Genomic DNA, 17,604 nt, shown 5'->3' on the forward strand with positions numbered 1-17,604 from the left:
AGAAACGCTTTCCTTGCCATTGCCAGTCTACATTTTATATCCTCTCTACTTCGACCATCATCAGTTATTTTACTCCCTAAATAGCAAAACTCCTTTACTACTTTAAGTGTCTCATTTCCTAATCTAATCCCCTCAGCATCACCCGATTTAATTTGACTACATTCCATTATCCTCGTTTTGCTTTTGTTGATGTTCATCTTATATCCTCCTTTCAAGACACTGTCCATTCCGTTCAACTGCTCTTCCAAGTCCTTTGCTGTCTCTGACAGAATTACAATGTCATCGGCGAACCTCAAAGTTTTTACTTCTTCTCCATGAATTTTAATACCTACTCCGAATTTTTCTTTTGTTTCCTTTACTGCTTGCTCAATATACAGATTGAATAACATTGGAGAGAGGCTACAATCCTGTCTCACTCCTTTCCCAACCACTGCTTCCCTTTCATACCCCTGACTCTTATAACTGCCATCTGGTTTCTGTACAAATTGTAAATAGCCTTTCGCTCCCTGTATTTTACCCCTGCCACCTTCAGAATTTGAAAGAGAGTATTCCAGTTAACGTTGTCAAAAGCTTTCTCTAAGTCTACAAATGCTAGAAATGTAGGTTTGCCTTTCCTTAATCTTTCTTCTAAGATAAGTCGTAAGGTTAGTATTGCCTCACGTGTTCCAACATTTCTACGGAATCCAAACTGATCTTCCCCGAGGTCCGCTTCTACCAGTTTTTCCATTCGTCTGTAAAGAATTCGCGTTAGTATTTTGCAGCTGTGACTTATTAAACTGATAGTTCGGTAATTTTCACATCTGTCAACACCTGCTATCTTTGGGATTGGAATTATTATATTCTTCTTGAAGTCTGTGGGTATTTCGCCTGTCTCATACATCTTGCTCACCGGATGGTAGAGTTTTGTCATGACTGGCTCTCCCAAGGCCATCAGTAGTTCTAATGGAATGTTGTCTACTCCCGGGGCCTTGTTTCGACTCAGGTCTTTCAGTGCTCTGTCAAACTCTTCACGCAGTATCTTATCTCCCATTTCATCTTCATCTACATCCTCTTCCATTTCCATAATATTGTCCTCAAGTACATCGCCCTTGTATAAACCCTCTATATACTCCTTCCACCTTTCTGCCTTCCCTTCTTTGCTTAGAACTGGGTTGCCATCTGAGCTCTTGATATTCATACAAGTGGTTCTCTTCTCTCCAAAGGTCTCTTTAATTTTCCTGTAGGCAGTATCTATCTTACCCCTAGTGAGACAAGCCTCTACATCCTTACATTTGTCCTCTAGCCATCCCTGCTTAGCCATTTTGCACTTCCTGTCGATCTCATTTTTGAGAAGTTTGTATTCCTTTTTGCCCGCTTCATTTACTGCATTTTTATATTTTCTCCTTTCATCAATTAAATTCAATATTTCTTCTGTTACCCAAGGATTTCTATTAGCCCTCATCTTTTTACCTACTTGATCCTCTGCTGCCTTCACTACTTCATCCCTCAGAGCTACCCATTCTTCTTCTACTGTATTTCTTTCCCCCATTCCTGTCAATTGTCCCCTTATGCTCTCCCTGAAACTCTCTACAACCTCTGATTCTTTCAGTTTATCCAGGTCCCATCTCCTTAAATTCCCACCTTTTTGCAGTTTCTTCAGTTTCAATCTGCAGGTCATAACTAATAGATTGTGGTCAGAATCCACATCTGCCCCTGGAAATGTCTTACAATTTAAAACCTGGTTCCTAAATCTCTGTCTTACCATTATATAATCTATCTGATACCTTTTAGTATCTCCAGGATTCTTCCAGGTATACAACCTTCTTTTATGATTCTTGAACCAAGTGTTAGCTATGATTAAGTTATGCTCTGTGCAAAATTCTACAAGGCGGCTTCCTCTTTGATATCTTCCCTCCAATCCATATTCACCTACTATGTTTCCTTCTCTCCCTTTTCCTACAGACGAATTCCAGTCGCCCATGACTATTAAATTTTCGTCTCCCTTCACTACCTGAATAATTTCTTTTATCTCGTCATACATTTCATCAATTTCTTCATCATCTGCAGAGCTAGTTGGCATATAAACTTGTAGTAGGCATGGGCTTTGTGCCTATCTTGGCCACAATAATGCGTTCACTATGCTGTTTGTAGTAGCTAACCCACACTCCTATTTTTTTATTCATTATTAAACCTACTCCTGCATTACCCCTATTTGATTTTATATTTATAACCCTGTAATCACCTAACCAAAAGTCTTGTTCCTCCTGCCACCGAACTTCACTAATTCCCACTATATCTAACTTTAACCTATCCATTTCCCTTTTTAAATTTTCTAACCTACCTGCCCGATTAAGGGATCTGACATTCCACGCTCCGATCCGTAGAACGCCAGTTTTCTTTCTCCTGATAACGACGTCCTATTGAGTAGTCCCCACCCGGAGATCCGAATGGGGGACTATTCTACCTCCAGAATATTTTACCCAAGAGGACGCCATCATCATTTAATCATACAGTAAAGCTGCATGTCCTCGGGAAACATAGCAAGGGTCAATTATCATGAACATAGAACAATGTAAACTGTGTATGGCATCACTAAGTGCCAATGCACATGGTAAAGTGCCAAAGAGGATGAGGATGTTGGTTCTAGAAATGTAAGAATAAGAAAGCGTGGCACTGAAAGACATAGTTAATCTGCAAATAACTGTAAGATAAGGTAGGTAGCTACTGGCCACTACATTGTATATGGCAGTACTGCAAGTAGTTGTTGTCTAAGCTTAGTTTTAAGGCTGTACATTTTGAGGAAATGTACGGGAATTTTTTGTTTAAAAGACAAAGATTCAGACGATATACCAAAACAATGGGTTAAAAAACCACAAGACTAGTAAAACTGTAAAATTAAGTATAACTTGTAAACATAGAAAAAAGGATAATGTAGCATACTATAAAAACAAAAAAAGGGATTGACAAACTGAAGTTTAAGAATTATGATACAGAATTTGGAGACAAAGAGACAATCCATGTAAGTCAGCTATCACAAACAACAAAATTGGTGCAGTAGGCACAATGTACAATTGTGAAGTAGATATATGAGCTTAGCACAGAAGATAATCAAAGGAAAAATCTGTGATGAATTTTTCAAAGGGAGGAGTGTTATGTAACAGAATAAAATAGTTTAATTTTTCATTTTACATGTTATCATCAAATTTCTAAATTATTTCACCATTCACTGAGGACTATTTTCCTTGCAACTGAAAATTCATGAAACGTTATAGGATCCCTGAAAGAATTATGTGTAGTTTTAAATAGCTCTTTACTGATTTAGTTTAAAATTATTGGTAACACAATGTTATGAATGAAATATCTTTAATTTTTGCAGAGTGGTGAGTCTCTCTTTCCATCAAATGGCACAAAACTGTGTGCTCTAATTCCATGTTTTGTTCCATGTATTTGTACATAAGAAAGTAACTTTATAACAACTGAAGTGCTGCTGCGCCACATTCTTGTTTTAATTTGGTATATATCATTTTAAAAATCTTTGTTCTGTGTTATGTACTTACCAATCTGTGACTCAGCAACAAGTGTGTTGTTGCGATCACATAGAGGGCTGAATGGCAGTCCTAACTCACGTTCCTTATCTCCTTGTCTGAAGAACTCCTCAAGAAGTTGAGAAGTCCATCTATGGTGGAGATCCCATCGCTTAGCAGGATGTGATATGTCACAACAGTGAAGCACCAGTGATAGAGCCTTGGACTTGTCCACACTGCAAAGACATGATCATGCAAAACAAAATTCATTAAAATACATGAGCAAAACACAGGCAAGGAAGAAAATATGTTTTCTTTGAACAAGATAGTCAGGTAACAATTACCTTATAGTAAAAATACAACTGAGAAAATTTAAAATTATATGGAGGGAATAGGTGGTCAATACTTACCTCCAGGAAGTAAAACTTCGAGTACTTACTGAAGGAAACACTTATTTAAGTGAAAAAAACTAAACCGAATTTTTGGAACTTGTATGTTCTTTCCTTAGTGAGAAAATAGGGATAGGTTGGGAAATTTTGGAAAGGAGAGGTGGGTCACATAGGCCCTAGGTTGAGGTGGATCCAACTACAAAGATGAGGGGAAACTCACCACAAAGGTAAGCACCAGTCTGTCATGCTGTCTCTCTAATTTCATAGAAAAAGATACATACTTTTTCTGACTAAGTTCACATGACTTCAATAGTTCACTTTCACTCTAGGCTTTGGTGAAATGCTTGTAATTGTGAAGGATACACAACATTTGGCAAAACATTCTTTTTCTCAAATAATGTATTGTAGCTTAGACAAAAGCCTTCTTCATTTCAACTTGAAAGAGTTGGAGCTGGACATGAATCCATGTGGAAACTACTGAAGAAATGTGGAGGTGAGTCTGCAAGGTGAAGACTGTTTACATTATTTGTATCATTCATGTACTCCTATAGACACTGAAAATGCACTATAAAATTATTAGCAAAAAAGGAGAAATAATCCAGCATTTCCAAACAATCTGAAAGCTGCATTAATGGAAATTTCTCAAATGCTGAATGTCAAAGCAATCATACAATAGATACATGTTACACTGTTAATATAACAATTTTCATTTAGGCATATCCAACAGCCTGAAAAATCAAGAGGGGCCTGGCGCTTGCCAGTAATCAGAGTAGGTATGTGGAGAGCCTATTGTGGATGTCTTTGTAATTTATAGTCATTATTGTCTTAAATATGAATACTAGATTTAGCAGTAGTATTTAAAACTTAGGCCCTTTGGTAAAAGGTTTAACCCATGATGATCTATGCAAGTCTATGCAAGAATAAATAGGTGTGACATACTGTTAGGTATCAAGGAATGTATGAGTACCATATGATTTATGAGAAAAACCAAGAAAAGCATGGGCAAACATTTGTGGAGCTCTGTATACCAGGAAATAACATGGTCCCTGCATGTGAATGCAACTATCAGTCATGGCTATTACATAAAGTCATATCTTATCTGCTGTATAGACATCAGTCTTTCATTACTGTGAGATAAAAATGATAGAGACTACAAATCATTGTGAATAAAAATAAAACTATCACAAATAAAACACAAAAATAATTTCTTAAAATCCATTTCCAACATACTGACACACTAACATTTGAAATTAATGAACCTTACCTGGCCTCAGCGAGTGTCAGGAGATTCCTCATGTTTTTCAGCTGCTGAAAATGGAAACTCATGTCTGTTGCTAAAACCATATCAATAACAAGAGTGCGGAACTCCCGAAACTCTTCACGTGACAGATTTTGGAGGATGTTACATTCCTCATCCCGCATCACCCTTTAAAACAGAAAAGAAAATGGGTAAGTTCTCTTCAATAAATACACAACTGTAAAAGGTATAAAGCTGAACATTAAACTGGAGAAATTTCCCTGTCTGGCAAATACAAAGTATTACTTTTTTGTTAATTGATAACTGTTTCTCAGATTAAGAAAAAATCTATTCTCCTTTGCAATTCTAAGAGAAAATTAGAAATCAACAATGTATAATTATTATAATAAAGGAAAACAATTAATTCAGAACTGTAGATCAGGAAATACAAATAACATATACACCAGTAGTCAGAGGTGACTATGGGCCCAGATTTTTTTAGTCACTCAAGATTTAGCTGTGTTAGTGCCTTCTGCCAAATCACCTCCACAATTGTCAATGTTGATAGACTCAGAGTGGTAAAGAACTTCATAATCTTTCTGTTACATTGAGTAACTGCCGGCCAGAGTGGCTGAGCGGTTCTAGGCACTTCAGTCTGGAACTGCGCGACCACTACGGTCGCAGGTTTGAATCCTGCCTCGGGCATGGATGTGTGTGATGTCCTTAGGTTAGTTAGGTTTAAGTAGTTCTAAGTCCTAGGGGACTGATGACCACAGATGTTAAGTCCCATAGTGCTCAGAGCCATTTCAACCATTGAGTTCCTTTGTCATTCCTTTCTTGGTCTTTCTGTTGATTTTGTACTACTTCTCTCAAGATCAATATTTATGTCTCCAGGTCTGCATATTTAGTAATGTAAAAGTGTAATTAGCTTTGAAGTGTGACATAACAGTTTTCTCTGTTTTATTTATCAGATGACTGGGAAAAATATATGCTACATTCATCAAAATTATTAATGCTTAGTATTGTGTTGCACTATAGAACCATCCCCTTTTGTCATAAGCATCATCACCCAGTTTCATTATCCACATTAAATTCCAATAGAGAAATACACAATGGAGCGAATTCAGTAGTTTCTACAAAATGAAAAGCAATTCTTCTACTCATTTATGATTTATATATAATATATTTTTTGAAAAGCATTATAAATAGGAATTTATAATTGTTTCATACCTAAAAGAGGCACTTATATGATGATTTTCTAGGACAGCACGATCATTATATAATAATGCTGTCTCTGTGCCTGACATGACATGGAAGTTGTTGGTTGTACCTGTATGTTCATAGTCATGAATTAAAGCTGCAACAAGGGTTGCAAAGATCTCCAGATCTGTTAGCCAGTTCTGAAACAGAAGATATGCACGGAAAGATATAAAAATACTTAACTTTAGTGAAAAAAATATAGCTGTTGTACATGAAGTAATAGTGAGATAGAAAAAAGTAATACAAGCAAACATGAGAGCAGGATGAAGATAGAATGGAGTTATAACCAGAAGTATAACAAATATTCTATTTACACCACAGCTGTAAGTCTGATCCTGGAGTTGCTGCTTCCATTAACTGGGACAGAACTCCAGCAATGTAGATGATGATGGCTTTAAGAATGAATACTTGACTAACTTATTAATATTATGTTTTGTATTGTCTTAATTTCTTCTATATTACAAGTAAGTTGTTTGTTCACCGTGCCTATCAATGTTCAAGGAAGTTTAACCAGAATTAAAACATGAGCATGAGAAGGCAAAGAGATCTGTATCTTGTTCATTACAAAGATATTGTTTTTTACAATCAGAGACATAATCATGGCCACACTGTGTAATACATGGAGCGCCAGTATCAGCCTCAAATCTATTGTTTTAGTATCATTTCAAATAGTCAATAGCCAGGGTTTCTGAAGCCATATATCTACACAGAGTATACATTTTTATATATACCCTTTACTTGCATTCTCTAATTTTCAGACATGTATAGGATATCTTACTGTTTATCTAGGATGGAATAATGACAATATTGTGAAAGGGACAGATTGCTACTCACCATGTAGAGGGAACACTGAGTTGCAGGTAGGCACAACAAAAGACTGTTACACATTTGAGCTTTTCGCCAAACACTCTCTCTCTCTCTCTCTCTCTCTCTCTCTCTCTCTCTCTCTCTCTCACACACACACACACACACACACACACACACACACACACACACACACACACACACGCACGACCACTGTCTCCAGCCACTGATTGCTGGTATGTATTTCAATCTCAGTGGTCAGAGACAGTGGTCATGTGTGTTTTAGTTGTGCTTGTGAGAATATGTGTGTGTTTTCTACTTTTGAAGAAGGCCTTTTGGACAAAAGCTCAAATGTATAGCAGTTTTTTTGTTGTGCCTGTCCGCAACTCAACATATCCTCTATAAGACAAATAGCAATATATCCTTTAGTTTTCATTTGCTGAATATTAAATGGTGAATCAGTTCTGCTTCTACATTTATAACTACAGATACAATCTACAATCTTCAGTTATGAAGGTACATGCATAGTAGAGATGAATCAACTATAAAATATCATATTCATGTCTGAAGTATATGAAAGTTATAGAATGCAAGTAAAAGGTGTACATAAAAAAATCTCAGGAAAGACTCAGTAAACTATAAGACATAAATAATTTGAGGCCAGGTCTAGATATCATTCCCAGATAATCTAAAGAAGGAACATTCTAGTTTTTTCATGAGATCCAGTAGGTTTAACAACTTCATTGTCCATTAACCAAGCACAGGTCAAAATACAAATAAATGTCATACTGTCATCAGATATCTCATGAAAGGAAAGTTGGTGTCTCAAGATGTCTCCTACTGTTGAGAACCACCTACTACTGACTTCCACTGTTGAGCTACTGTGAATGGGTTCAGTGCATGGTGACAAACTGGAATCAGATATGGTGAAGAAAACAGGGTTTATTTGGACAATGATGATCCCTGTATGCAGTGTGGGAAGTCTTACTGTGAATAGATCAATCCAGTGTTTTCTACACCTACATCTACATGGATATGCTGCAAATAATATTGACGTGCCTGGCAGAGAGTTCATCAAAGCACCTTCACAAAAACTGTCTATTATTCCAATCTCGTACAGCATGCAGAAAAAACGAACACCTATATCTTTCGGTGCAAGCTCCGATTTCCCTTATTTTATTCTGGTGGTTGTTTCTCCCTGTATAGGTCACATCAACAATATTTTCACATTTAGAGGAGAAAATTGGTGATTGAAAATTCATGAGAAGATTCCACCACAACGTAACATGCCTTTGCTTTAATGATTTACACCCCAAATTTTGTATCATTTCAGTGACCCTCTCTTCCCTATAATACAAACCTTGCTGCCCTTCTTTAAACTTTCTCAATGTACTTCATCAATAAGTGTCCTGCCAATAAAATGCAGTCTTTAGTTAGCCCTTCCCACAACATTTTCTATGTGTTCCTTCCAATTGAAGTTGTTTGTAATTGTAATTCCTTGGTATTTAGTTGAATTTATGGTCTTTAGATTTGACTGATTTATTGTGTAACCAAAGTTTAATGTTTAATAGATTTCTTTTAGCACTCATGTGGATGACTTCACACTTTTCACTATTTAGAGTCAACTGCCAATTTTCAACCCATAAAGATACCTTTTCTAAATCATTTTGCAATTTGTTTTAATCTTCTGATGACTTTACTAGCGATAAACAATAGTGTCATCTGCAAACAACCTAAGATAGCTGCTCGGATTGTCTCCTAAATTGTTTATACAGATGACAAACAGCAAAGGGCCTCTAACACTACCTTGGCAAATGCCAGAAATCACTTCTGTTTTACTCTATGGCTTTCCGTAAATTACTACAAACTGTGACCTCTGACAGGAAATCACAAATCTAGTCACTTAACTGAGATGATATTCCATAAGCATGCAATTTCACTGCAAGCTGCTTGAGTGGTACAGTGTCAAAAGGCTTCTGGAAATCTAGAAATATGGAATCTGTTTGAAATTCCTTGTCAATAGCACTCAACATTTTGTGTGAGCAAAGAGCTAGTTGTGTTTCACAAGAATGACGTTTTTTAAATCCATGTTGACCATTTTCTTTGAGGTAATTCATAATGCTTGAAACCAATATATATCTCAGACCAGCCTTCTAGGAACCATTTTACAAGCAGACAATGTTGCTCAGATGCAGAAAATACATTGTAGGAATGTCTCCATACTATTATCTAATTTCTGTGGCCTGCCAAATGATAAGGCCATGTATGGCACTACCCAAGAATCCGCTTACATCTCTTTTGTAGAGGACTAAAACAACTGGTCCAAGTGCAGCAAATATGGGTGGTCTTTCACATATTATTGTTAAGAATTCCTATACCTAGCAAACAAGTGGATTACATTTTGTATCCAATGTGGTGGTCTATGAAGACACTGGAGCTCAATACTGCCTTGCTCAAGAGAGTCATTGAATTTCAATGGTTGATTTCATATTTATTTAGATCTGCCTCAACCTGCCATTTATTTAGTAGTTTTACTCAAAGCAGTGGCTTTGACTTAATTATGAGTTTATTCACAAGTTAATACATTTGAGAATGGTTTGAAATTGAGTCATACCAGCTGTATGAATGAAACTACAACGTTACTGTCAACTGAAGCTTTTGATTTCAGTAATCATACGAGAGTGTCACTAAATGTTTACAGACTTCATACAGTAAATAATTTTCCTGCTTTAATGTGCTAATCACTTCTTGTGCTCGACAAAAAGTTTCAGGTGAGTGATCCTCCACCTTCTCGGTACATAATTATTTTCAAGATATGGTTAGTGAATTTTGTCATTTACCTCTTGACATTAGGGGGATATTTTTGGGGGATATGTCCTGAACATAGTTGACTGATACTCCAGTTCATAGGCAACATGTTCTTAGTGCGTTCAACTTCTATAGAAGTTTAGAGGTGTTGGCTTGTTTGCTATTCAGCTGTAGTGAAATACAAATTTCATTATATTGGAATGCTACTTATGAATCACCATAGTGAACAAAAAGCTGCTGACCTCCAATGAACATATCAGCTTTGTGAAATATTGACAGCATACAAAGATGCTTCTCATCCCGCCATTTCAGACTGATTAGTTTCTCTAATATTTATGACTGGAATGTCATTTTTCCTTTCGTCAATTTCCCTGTCATTAATAGCATTTGTTTGTATGTTCACCTGACTTTACCAGATTTTGATGGAGAGTGCTCCTGAAGTAATGTTTATTTGTGGAACAGAGACAAATTTGGAAGGATTAGATTTTTTTTTTTTTTAATTTATGATCCACACATGCTTTTTCTTGGTCTTCACAGTCACTAGTGCAGTGCCTACAACATCACAATACTAATGACCTGAAATTAAAACCATGTATGGTAACTGGTTCTAACAAGTCAACGGGAATACTCAACCAAAGTGATAAGTTCATCAAAACAGTGGAAAGTATAAGGAATTTTCTAAGTAGTATAGAAAATTATTCTTCCAGTTTTCAGATGTGGCGATGTTAACCCATCTTTAATATTCTGAATATATGAGAGAAAAATGGAGTATGAAACACTCATTCAATCTAACTGGAGAAATTACTGAAACCTTTGACATCAAGCAAAAGAAAGCAGAGGGTGGCAAACATCAAGAATGCCCTACAAGACTCGCTGGGTCAATGTATTTACCATATAAGTGGTAAAAGTACAAGAAGTGTAAAAATGATGTTCAGAAACAAATTCTTATTGTAAGAAATATCATTTGATTCACTGTGGATATGTGGGCTTCAAAATGTGCCACAAACAACTCCAGCAGTAAATGGTCTTGTTATGAGTGAAATTGTGAATATATCACAACTGTAACTTACCTGTTTTTGTTTATGTACAATACAAATACATCAAAAATGAATCTAAAAAGTGTAAATTTTATAGATAACTAATTTCAACTCTTCCAGTGTCTGCACAAATTACAGAACAAAGAATCAGTTGGGAATGATCTTTGTATGAGGAAGCATTCAGCACCTGAGGCAATGCCACCGAGTCTCTCAGGTCAAAGTTGTAGTGTCAAATGAGTAATCTGATTCACAACTTAAAATTTACATTTAAATTACATATTTGCAACTGGCAATTAACATTATTCAGCACTGTAGTAAAATCTTCTTGGATTTCTGTGTCAATCTTCAGTGAGTCAGTGTGTTTACTGAAACATCATGAACGTCTTGAGGATTGACGATAAAACCAAGAATCATTCACTGCGGAGCTTTGCTCTGAAAATCTTCAACTACACATACAGAGTAATGTTTTGGAACAGATTTTGTTGATAAAAAATGCAACTGGAAAATATCATTGAGCAAAACAAACTTGTGTTGACATGAAATGCAATTAGGATATCTCAGCAGTCAACAGAAAGTAATTTTATAGATATTCCTTTGTAACATTGGTATTTTGTTTGTTAATGACTACAGCAATTTAACACTCTGTTTGTTATTATTTTTGTGCTATGGAATGGGCCAATTATTACGAAAAAATCCAATCTGATTGCGAATGCTGAAAATATGTCCTACTAGCAAAAACCAATAAAAACAATAATCTTACTTGAATAGACCTACATTAAAAACAAATGTTAAGTATATGAAAAAATGATGAAAATCATCACACAGGTCACTGTTAGAGGGCATAATCATCTTTTTTGGCACAACAGATTAGTTCCTTATCTTCTCCCAAGTGAGAGATGTAGGCAAGATTTACAAGAGGGAGGGGGTGGAATTATAGAGCATATTTTTAAAACAACAAAAAAGTAGTAATCTGGTCTTTTAGTTATTTGTGACTGTAATCACACAAACCTGAAACACATATTTTAAATCCTCAATATTTTGATATTGGAGTAATACTGCAAATGGAACAATTAACATCTACATATTGTTATGACTCATTTATCAATGATTACAATTGAGTCCACTTTAACTCATAACAAACACAGATTACAAACTGAGTCCTCTTCAACTCATAACAATAAAAAATAATAATAAAGAAGAAGAAAAATTTTCTCTTAAATGTGTGGAAAGTAATGTAATTAGGAACAACATTTAAAACAGAAAAATAGCATGTACAACTTTTTAAAGACTTTAATAAATAAGGAAGAAATTCTGTTTACTGAAAAGTCACTACATTTCAATATATTGGTTGATACATCCCTTCAAAAACTAAAATGTGATTTGCATAAAAGAACTGATAAAATCTTACCATGAGCCCTGTTTGGCACAACATATAGTGGACGGTCTGTGCCACATCAGCTGCATGTAGGTTGTTATGATATGGATTTCGGTAACGACAATAACCTTCCTCTATTCGTGTAAGAAACGCCTCCAGTGTGGAAGGTGGAACCTGAAAGATATTACATAGAATATAAATTAATGACTATAAAGGAAATTCATCATAGTTGTGAGAACGATATAGAATATTCTTCAAATATAAATAACTGTGGTTAGATGCCAAAATGTATAACATGGGTACTCTTGGTGAAGTTGCAAAGACCTGAGTGTTTATAATTAATGGAACATGATACAAAGAATGTGATTTGTTAAACTTCTTATCTAGAAAAAAGAATTCACTATTTGTCTCAGTAGGTGAAAATAAATATAATGATAAATTCATACTGCAGTAATGGTTCAGGAACTCTCAGGTTTTTTTACTTAACCAACTGATTTTCTAAAAAATATTAACAAACAATCAAGTAAGAACAGTGACTTTGGTAATAGTACATGCTTTTTGACCAAATATTCTAAGTTGACAGTACAAAATCATATAAAATAACTGTAAAGTAGAAGAAAATTATTCACACCAAACAGTTTTATTCCATGTCCTCTACGTACATCTACACTTCACACAGCACTGCAAATTGTATGGCAGAGGTGCTTTCATTATACAATATACTAGGGTTCCCTCAGACCAAGTCACAGCTTATTTTATTCCACACCATTATCCAACTACATTTGTGTTCTGTTTCTAATGGCTTTAGTATTAGCACAATATTAAATCATAAACTTTAGTCACCAACTAACAAGTTGTCCTATTTTCCATTCAAATAAAGGTGTAGGAAGAAAGGTTACTTGCGGGTTAGTTGTTATGTCTAATTTTATCGTAACGGTGTTCGAATGGGAAAATGGAGAGGCTGTAATATGTATGTTAATAGATAGTTCTCAATTGCACTTCTTGGAATTTTCTAGTACAAGTGCAGGAATCTGTCAGTTGAGATTCTGTTGTGTGACAACTTATTTTGTGCCACATTCTTATCCAACTGAATTTGTGTTCCATCTCTAACAATTTCAGTGTTGGCACAATGTGAACAACATTTAATCATAAATTTTAGTCATAAATCAACAACTTTTCCTCATTTCATTCAAAGATAGATGTGGGAAGGAAGATTATTTCTGGGTGAGCCCATCCACAAGACAAACAAGCCTGTAAGCATTTGTAAAGCACTTCTATGTATATACTCAATTTACTGCAATAATCCAAGCTTATAAAGAGCCCAAGTATTTGAGCAATATTCCAATATGGGTAACACAAATGTTTTGTATGAAATCTAATGACTAATAAGACGAAATTTTCTATTAACATATAAAAATAGAAATGTATGGCTACAATTCAGCATAAACACTAATTTTATGATGTGTGTTAAATGTTATGGAACACTATTTAGAAAATTTATGTTGGGAATTAAAATCAGACAAACAATATATTCATTTTCAAACACAGAGATAAGATTAACTGTAGTTTGGTCTGTTGTCAATTCAGAATTGGGAACCAAGGTTGAAGATCAAGATATTTTTAAAGTTAAGCTGTGTCATCATCATCATCATCATTATCATAATCAGAAGTCATTCTGCCTTGCGCCAGATCTAGGCCTGGAACTTTGTCACCTCTGGTTGTTTTGTACGTTTCTCTTCAATGCTCCTTAATTATCACTTTTGTTCTTAGCACTGTCCATTAATTGATATTCTCTTCTTCCTCACCCTTTCTTTCCCTTTACTATCTATTGAATTTCTTACCGGAGTAAGCACTGTCTTATCACATGGGGCCAAGTCTATTTTTCTTCCTTTTCCTTACAGTGTCTAAGCGGTTTCTGTTCTCCCCCACTTTTCTCAACACCCCCTCATTTCTCAGTCCTTCTACGCACCTCACACCCTCTAGTTTCCCCCATACTTACATTTCCAGTGCTTCTGGCACTCTTTCCTCATCATTTTGTGAAGTCCATGTCTCTGCCATATATAAAGCCAATCCTTTCACCAGATTTTTATTCTCGGGTCTGCATAGTAATTTCCACTTTTTTTGTTGAGCACTTCCTTGGATAATGCTATTCATGATCTTATATCATGACACATTTTATTTTCCAAGAATCTGAATTTTGGAACCATCTATCAGATTTTGAACTTCTCTCTTTTCCACTCAGTTTTATGCTTTTGGACTTTCTCTTATTTATTTTCATTTCAGATTCTCTACATTTATTATTTAGGTATTCCAAAATTTTATTAACTACCTTCTTGGATTCTGCCAAGATTATAATGCAATCAGCAAACCATATACTCTCCACCCTTTTGCATCTTACACACATTCCTCTTGTTTCATCTGTATACTCCCCTATGATCTCTTCCCTCCACTAGTTCCCCACTAACTCTAACTTTTTACTTAAGGTATATCTCCTTAGTCAATCTTATTTCTTTCCATTCAATACTGTTGTCAAGCAAACCATGCATGCTCATATTTAGCCATGGTGGTGTACTTTTTTTCATCACTGGTTCTCTTAGAGATGCTGCACAACTGGCACTAGCTGGGGAATTGTTGTGGTACAAAACAACAATGTGGGTTAGGAATGCAAGGCATTTAGTTACCGTAGAGGAGAGATACACTGAAGCGATGTCATAGAGTATGGCCGATATACCCCCCCCCCCCCTTTTTTTGAGTCATCAGTTTTCTGATTGATTTGATGCAACCAGCCATGAATTCCTCTCCTGTGCCAGCCTTTTCATCTCAGAGTAGCAATTACAACCTATGCTGGATGAATTCCAATCTCTGTCTTCCTCTACAGTTTTTACCCTCCACCCTGGTACCATGGAATTTATTCTCTCATGTCTGAAGAGATGCCCTTTCATGCTGTCCCTTTTTCCTGTTAGTGTTTTCCATACATTTCTTTCCTCAATGATTCTGCACAGACCCTCCTCATTCCTTACCTCATCATATCACTTAATTTTCAATATTCTTCTGTAGCACCAAACCTCAAATGCTTTGATTTTCTTCTATTCTGGTTTTCCCACAGTCCATGTTTTACTGTCATAGAATACTGTGCTCCAAAAGTGCATTTTCTGAAATATCTTCCTCAAATTAAGGCCTATGTTGATACTAGTAAACTTCTCTTGGTCAGGAATATGCATCAATCCAAAAAGTTTCACAGTATTGGTAAATAACAGGGAAAGCATAAGACAGTGGTTAGAATGCTTCACATGTTCTGCATGCCCCCTCCCACCTCCCTCTTGAGTACACTGTACAGAACATTCATATAACCATGTGATACTGTCAGAAAAATATTTCTTTGGGATGTTGCTCAACACATGCGTCACATTGGCTTGAATGTCAAAGTTGTCAAGGCACTGACCTGTCAATATGAATTTCTGCCTTTGTTGTTTTGTGGTAGGTTCATTTTGATAACACAAAGTCGCATTGCCCATACGGATTTTCTTCAGAAAAGAATTGTTCACATTTTGAATTTCTATCAGCATACATATACTGTCGTTTCTGTTCAGGGTATGTGGGCCAAACTTTGCACACTGTTTTCTCATCTTCAAAACATTCTGAAGTATGCCTAGAAGACTTGATTTAGAGATGTTACTCCTTTAATTTGTGACACAACAATGTTGACACACTATGGGCACATATCCTCTATTTAATACTGCCTGCTCACAACTAACTGTTCGATTGCACATTTGTTGTTAACAGTTGTTAATTCAAGCTGCCACCTTAGTTACTGTGCTTGTACATCATGACTAAAATCAGTCTCAGAATGTTTTGGATGGACAGTGTATATCAGAGACACAGAACATTTTCTAAAATGATTAACCTTGTGTAAAAAGTATATATTTCTAATAATCTAATTATATCAAGAATTAAGATTTCACAACATGTTATGGATGGTCACGTTTTACTGGATTTACCTGAAATTCTCATCAACTGTTCAAAACTTATAATGGGCTTATAGTGAGTGTTGAACAATCTTAGAACATTTACTATATAAGTTTGTGACTGTGAGTGACTGGAGCAGCAAACTGAACTCACGTTAAATTTATTTTGAGTGTGTTAATAATCCCACAGGTCGAGTAACGCATTATCCAAAGAGAAAGTAAGACTTGTGAAACCGAAACTGTGTTTGGGCACCTACGAACTGAGAGGTGTAAATGACTGTTTACAAAGTAAACCCAAATAAAAGTGAAGCTAAGTTCTAAAACTGTTTATATTTCATATTCTCTTCACACTGGGCTATACTAATAAACAGGGAGTTAAAAAAGTGTAGAATATTTTGAGTGGTGATAGTATCTTCCCCCTCCCCCCCCCCCCCAAAAGAGAGAGAGAGAGAGAGAGAGAAAGGAGAATGGGAGGTATCTAGGAAAAACAAAAAAAGAAAAAAAAAGTTCCCGGTGAACATGGGCTCTAAAACACACACCTTAGGAGCTATTAGCACTTGTTCATCTTTGCTACTGTGAAACACATCTCTTCTACTGAATTTGTGCTCATACTTCATAAAGTATGCATTTTAAAGCATATGTTTATGGGTACTTTTCTTTTTTTTCTGTTTCATCCAAACTACCTCATCCCAAAATATGGAAAGCAAAGAGCTTGCAGTAGAACAGATGAGTTACACAGTATCAAAGATGGACAAGTGCTCATAGCTCTTAATGTATGCATATTAGAGGCCTTGTTTAATGGACTTCTTTTCTTGTTTTGGTGGGTGCTACCACTCACAAAATATTTGACACCTTTTTTTAATACCCTGTCTAAAGGGGGGAAACTGTTAGCAAAAATATCAAAAACTTCTTGACCTATTTACTTCAAATTTGTACATGATACTCTAATAGACATCATTTGGATGAACATAGCCTGTATATACATATTTTTAAACAACAATGTACAGGTTTCATGTTAAAGGTGACTGACAGAAAGAAAATGCTGTGTTGTGCTATGAGAATGTGTGGTTTTCTTTTCTTTCTTGCAGTTGGTTTCAAGTACAATAGCAGGGCATTTAAATCATTAGATGAATTGTTTCTCTCATATGTACTGTTTCTCTGCATAAATAATTTGAAACAAAAACTGTATGCACAACAATGTGTTGTTTTGTCCCTCACAGTTGTTT

The 17,604-nt window shown here is 35.7% G+C and overlaps 1 protein-coding gene across 1 annotated transcript in view; it reads right to left on the reverse strand.

The window, feature by feature from the left end:
- The window catches only part of LOC126260462 (dual specificity calcium/calmodulin-dependent 3',5'-cyclic nucleotide phosphodiesterase 1-like), a 620,495-nt gene that overhangs the window by 68,298 nt on the left and 534,593 nt on the right, over window positions 1-17,604 (reverse strand). The window contains exons 8-11 of the mRNA XM_049957791.1: window positions 12,447-12,587; window positions 6,360-6,529; window positions 5,157-5,318; window positions 3,537-3,739 (exon numbers count right to left, since the gene is read on the reverse strand). Coding sequence (XP_049813748.1) covers window positions 3,537-3,739; window positions 5,157-5,318; window positions 6,360-6,529; window positions 12,447-12,587 — 676 coding nt within the window. The remainder of the gene's footprint in view (window positions 1-3,536; window positions 3,740-5,156; window positions 5,319-6,359; window positions 6,530-12,446; window positions 12,588-17,604) is intronic.

This window comes from Schistocerca nitens, chromosome 5, assembly GCF_023898315.1.
Source record: "Schistocerca nitens isolate TAMUIC-IGC-003100 chromosome 5, iqSchNite1.1, whole genome shotgun sequence".
In the NCBI taxonomy this organism is placed as follows: domain Eukaryota; kingdom Metazoa; phylum Arthropoda; class Insecta; order Orthoptera; family Acrididae; genus Schistocerca; species Schistocerca nitens.